Source organism: Branchiostoma belcheri, unplaced genomic scaffold (genome assembly GCF_001625305.1).
Source record: "Branchiostoma belcheri isolate BF01 breed outbred unplaced genomic scaffold, Haploidv18h27 scaffold8, whole genome shotgun sequence".
Lineage (NCBI taxonomy): Eukaryota > Metazoa > Chordata > Leptocardii > Amphioxiformes > Branchiostomatidae > Branchiostoma > Branchiostoma belcheri.
In genome coordinates this window covers 2,512,229-2,517,479 of record NW_017804464.1, presented here as the reverse complement: position 1 = coordinate 2,517,479, position 5,251 = coordinate 2,512,229, and the positions used below count along the sequence as shown (strand labels likewise).

Sequence of the window (5,251 nt, the reverse complement as noted above, 5' to 3'; positions counted from 1 at the left end):
AATAACTAAGTAATATTTAGGAGTTACTCCACTGCGTTTAACCATGACAAAAAGCTGATAAAACTCGACACAAGCAAAGAAAGTGAACGAAATAAAATAAGGTTTCAAAACTTTATTTCAAAATTCAAGGTGTTCAAATGGTTTTGAGGTAGATTTTACCCGTGTCTCGGGGCGTTTTCGCCACATGTACAGTAAGTTAACCCTAGCCTCTACCAGGCTTGGGGAGGCGGCTGGAAAGAGTAGAAATCGGCCAAATAGAGAGATAAGCATGCCAAGGGAGTTTGTCCGTAGAGAGAACATTTGGGTTGCGGCGAAATGTTTTCTCAACGGACAAACCCCCTTGGCATGCTTATCTCTCTATTTGGCCGATTTCCACTCTTTCCAGCCGCCTCCCCAAGCCTGGTAGAGGCTACTGTAACCCTACTGAACTCTTACTGTGGCTCGGAGAAAGCTTTCTGCCACTCCACCAAGGTGACCTCGGTCTTGGAGACCTTGATGTCCAGTTTACGGAACACGAACATCGGCAGCTTGCTCTTGATGCCTGCCGGGATCGGCTTGCCGAACTGGTAGTTGGTGTTGACCATGGCCTCGTACGTCTTTCCACTGCTGGTTCTGTAACGTTACAACACAGTAGAGTTTTACAATCAACCGTTCAGCAGAAATTGACGAGATTTCAAAAGCAGTCTTTTCAGTCACTCTGAGACGACAAAACGCGATTTTTACCTCCAAGAAAAATGGAGGTATTGTTTTTGGCGTGTCTGTGTTCACGTGTGTGTGTATGTGTGTGTGTGTGTGTGTGTGTGTGTGTGTGTGTGTGTGTGTGTGTGTGTGTGTGTGTGTGTTTGTCTTTCCGCACATTTGTAATCAGCATAACTTCAGAACGCCTTTATGGATTATAATGATGTTTGGTATGTTGGTAGATCTTAGGAAGACAAATGTCAAAGTCAAATATGGGCCTCCTGGTGGCTGACCTTGGTACTGCAGCAGAACTTCTGGTTTTTGTATCACAAGTTTTACAATCAAACGTTTAGCACAAACTGAAGAAATTTTGAATTAATGACAGTCCTTTCAGTCAGGACGAGAAAACGCAGCTCGCCTTCATTTTGATTCCAGGAACATTGATTCGTGTGAGCGTTTACGTAAGGACTTCTTTGTATGCTTGTTCCCAAACGTACACTACAGAAATGTACTCTTGAAATCTGATACTTTATGAGATATACAAATTACGATCTACATTACAATTGCAAACGTATGACTTCAGGTAGTAAGCATACTAGTAGAGAAACCTCGTTGTGCATATGTATAGAAACCACGAATTTTGTCCGCAGCTACAGGCGTAGCACTCCTACCGGGCGGTCTTTTGAGCTGGACGGGGGGAAACTATTAAAGCCCCGAAGACAGCCTGCCCTAACCACGACAGCCTGGACACCAGGCTAGTTTTGTCATTGTAGGCAAATATTTTTGTAGCAGATATTCGTTACCTTTCACAAAATGAGATTGATGTTACATGTATCTCTTACCGGTAGCCCCAGCTGAAGGCGTCGAAGAGCATGTTGTTGTCGAGCGGGACCATGCGGGACACGGTGTCGTCCACACCGGTGATGGCGCTGGTCATCACGGGGCCGTTAGCGGGAAAACCGCTTCCAGTCAGCTGAAACACGGAAACACAGTTTGGGTGTCGCGTTCGGTATGGTTCATTCTTTTAATTAACTTGTTTGAATACCGTGGATTTTTCAAACCCCGATTGGGCGCGATTTTTACCTCCATAAAAAATGGAGGTATTGTTTTTGGCGTGTCTGTGTGTCCGTGTGTCTGTCTGTGTGTGTTTCCACACATTTGTAGTCATCATTACTTCAGCTCAGAACGCCTTTTTAGATTGTGATATTTGATTTGTTGGTAGGTCATAGGAAGACAAAGGTCAAGGTCAAATATGGGCCTCCTGGTGGTTGACCTTGGTATGCATATATTATGTTAATATAAAGTTCATTTGCATAAATAATAAGGACTTGTTAAATTGAACTATTGCCAATAGGATAGGAATTTTACAAGCTAAATATTGTAATTTGATTTAAAAAACATATATAAACTAGATTATGATAATTACGACCTTACTTCCATAATCAATAAAACAAAGCCCCCCAATTTTTTTACATAAACTTTACATATTTCATGGAGGTATGAGATCTCCGAATTCTTGTTACGGGTTGCATTCGTCCTTTCGGATGGGGACGTGAAGCCATGTACGGGTTAGCTGAATTCAGGCAAGAAAAACTGCATAGCATTCTTTAAATGAAAAAATGAATGACCGGGTGCGCTTGACTTGCTTTAACAGTACTATCGAGCTACTTGAAAAGCATTACGCTAAATTGAAGACTGTTTTCCTTATTTACCTGAATAATTGGTTGTATTTAATCAGGATTCAAATATCTTCTTCTTTATGATTTTTTTATCTGAAACAGAAATTTCGTGGACCTACACAAAACTCTCCCTTGATGTGTGTGCCGTCGAAGAAGTACTTGTAGTTGGCGCTCAGCATGGCGCCGTCCTCAAACCGGAACGTGCGGTGGATTTCGTACCTGGAGCAAAAAAGACATTAGGCCATTTCCCACTAGCATGAAATTGTCCAAATCGAACCGAATTGATTCGATTTGCAATTGATCCGGCTTCGAGCTGGCTTCGAGCCGGATCGTATGCATTTCAAAACCAATCAATTCGGCTCGATCCGGACAATTTTATCCTAATAGGAATGTGGCCCTAGAAACTAAAAAGGCTGACATTTTCTCTAGAGCAAATGCAACATATTTCAGTCCATTTCCCTTCCATTTCCAAAAATGAACACGAGATGAAACACGAGGGAAAACAATATATTTCATCCAAACCTATGGCATGGACTGATATATAATAAAGGCAAGATCTGTTAATCCTATTGTCATAACAGCAGTGCAGGGCATGAAAAAAAACAGGTGAATTTTAACAAAAGTGTAACTTTACGGTGGTATTCACTGTACGAAATCCTATCCAATTTAAAGTATGCTTAAAGGTACACACAAGGGAATCAACTGAACCTTTACGTGTGCTCAAAGAATTGATTTTTGCGCGGACTGTAACTAAAATACGATGGAAGCCAAGCCAAGACACGATGATACAGCATGTAGAAATGCAAGATGCATACTGAAAATTTATGCACATTTTATAACGCCTCATTATCATACGTATTAGTATATTAAACTAGCTTGCGCTTTGATTATATGTGAAGAAAAAAAATTGCAGCACGCACCCGCCGTCCTGCATAGCGGCCTGGAACGGTGACATCTCCCCGTTAGGGAAGGGGAGGTACTGGTAGAACCCGTACCCGAGATGGGGGGTCACGATGTAGGGGGAGAAGGCGAGGGGGCCCTTTGTGGACTTCACATTCGTCTGCATGTGTCCCTACAATTCAGAGTTGTACATCGATTGAACTGCAGTTCTCTTTCCCATAATCACATGTTTCTGACCGAAAATACTGCTTCAGTACCGTAGGAAGCCTCTAGGTGGTCAATGATCAAAGTTGTCCTTCATTTTGCCAACTCCTTCCCACATGAAGATCTTTCTCTCCAAGCCAAATTGAGGGTTGGGTTTGGCGTTTTTCAGGCTTTTTTTTATTGGGCTTTCTTATATGTACGGATATCTTTTTTGTGCCAGCTCAAACCTGAAATGCCAGCACCAAAAATATACCAATACAAAAAAGCCCGACAAAAAACCTAAAAACACGCCTAAAATAAGCCCAAGTCCAAACCTCTGCTTGGAGAGTACCAACATCTATCCACAACCTCTTGTGTCATGGTATCCACAAACCCACAAAAGGGACCGAAAAAAAATTTTCTAAGCGAAAATATGGAGGGAAAACTTTATATTCTTACGTCCTTCGGGTTGCCGTCACCACCGCCTACCATGTCAAACTCATGGCCGTTGATAGAGCCATAGATGTGTAACTCGTGCGTAGCTGGGAGAGGCTGCAAACAACAAAAATTTTATAACTTTAGGTTAGGCCACACCATCTTAATTTTATGGATGATATCCGCGCGCGCATTCATTTTTGCCCGTTCTCAAAAAAAAAATTTTTTTCTTAAGAAAAGATCACATCCACCGAGTCTCTGGCCTGGCTCTGGGTAGCCCATGGTAGTTAGCGACAATACGGAGCCGGGCACACAGGCTACCGAATATTCGAAGCTCCACGGCTCAAGAACTCAGCACATACGTACAGTGCCGATTCATAAATTCCGCGAAAAGCCAGCACGTGTCGGCTTGTCGTATATTTCGCTATGTACTGCCGCAAATTAACAATTCGTCCGCGCGCACTAGTAATTTGGGGTCTTCAGAGGATGTCATCCATAGAATTAAGTCGGTGTGGCCTTGTTTGAAAAATAAGCAAAGCAAATAATGGCTCACAGGCTATGGACCGATGACAGCACTTTGCTTATCGTAAACCATGAAGGTAGGAAATCATAAAAGCCTGGCAAAATAATTTGTTGGAGCATTGAATCGGAAAGAAAATGATCGCACAACGTTAAGCGTCAGGTCTTCAAACTTAAAGTAAGATAACGAAAATGGAGTCTAGAACATTTAGCTTTTTAGCGTGACTCCTGGTGGTTGAAAGAATTTGCCGAGTTAGAAGAAAACTTTACGAAAAAGTAAACGCGGACTTACTAACCTGAAAAGCCAGCGTACAATAAAAAAAATAAAGAAGAAAGAAAAAATCGAGACTATTTGAAGAAGAGAAAAAGCTCCAAAAGTATGTAGGAACATTTTCCACAAGAGCTTTTAAGTCGGAATTTACCATCTATACGTTTGCACTGAATTTTTAAAGAAAAATTCTTCACAAGTTGGCTCACCATAATCGTTCCTGTAGGTGGGTATAGGATGAACTCTTGAAGGAAGGCTCTTTCGCAAAGTGTGGTTCAGGATCAAGCGCTGTCAATTTATACCCGCGTTGTTTTCCAGAAGGTAGGAGGGTGTGTACTCAACTCCAGATAGTGGACAACTATCTTTACATCAATCACATCCATCAGTGTATAATCTTGATCAGGGTAGACAGGCGCAGTGTCCACGAAAGTCGGCCGGGGTTTTTTCACTCAGAACCAAGCGACTCTACACTTTGAAATATGAATTTTCTGATTCTATCGGCAAATATATAGACGATAACTAATAAGTCAATATCGTTGATGAACGAAAACCATACGTTGATTTCTGATATATTTAAAATGTGGGTCAA

General features: G+C 41.8%; 1 protein-coding gene across 1 annotated transcript; it reads right to left on the bottom strand.

Moving 5' to 3' along the window:
• Window positions 1–429: 429 nt before the first annotated feature.
• On the bottom strand, window positions 430–4,929 carry LOC109486377 (GFP-like fluorescent chromoprotein amFP486). The gene is made up of 6 exons (XM_019790207.1): window positions 4,872–4,929; window positions 3,900–3,992; window positions 3,278–3,429; window positions 2,477–2,576; window positions 1,521–1,651; window positions 430–612 (listed from the first exon to the last, which is right to left on the bottom strand). Exons 1-6 carry the CDS (start codon window positions 4,872–4,874, stop codon window positions 432–434), a joined length of 660 nt encoding a protein of 219 aa, XP_019645766.1. The 5' UTR covers window positions 4,875–4,929; the 3' UTR covers window positions 430–431.
• Window positions 4,930–5,251: the final 322 nt, after the last annotated feature.

What these genes read in the sequence shown, in the direction of transcription:
- LOC109486377 (XM_019790207.1), bottom strand. An exon ending in GTGACGGCAACCCGAAGGAC is followed by an intron (nt 3,430 to 3,899) that starts GTAAGAATATAA and finishes TCTGAATTGTAG; the next exon opens with GGACACATGCAGACGAATGT. An exon ending in GCCGCTATGCAGGACGGCGG is followed by an intron (nt 2,577 to 3,277) that starts GTGCGTGCTGCA and finishes TTTTTGCTCCAG; the next exon opens with GTACGAAATCCACCGCACGT.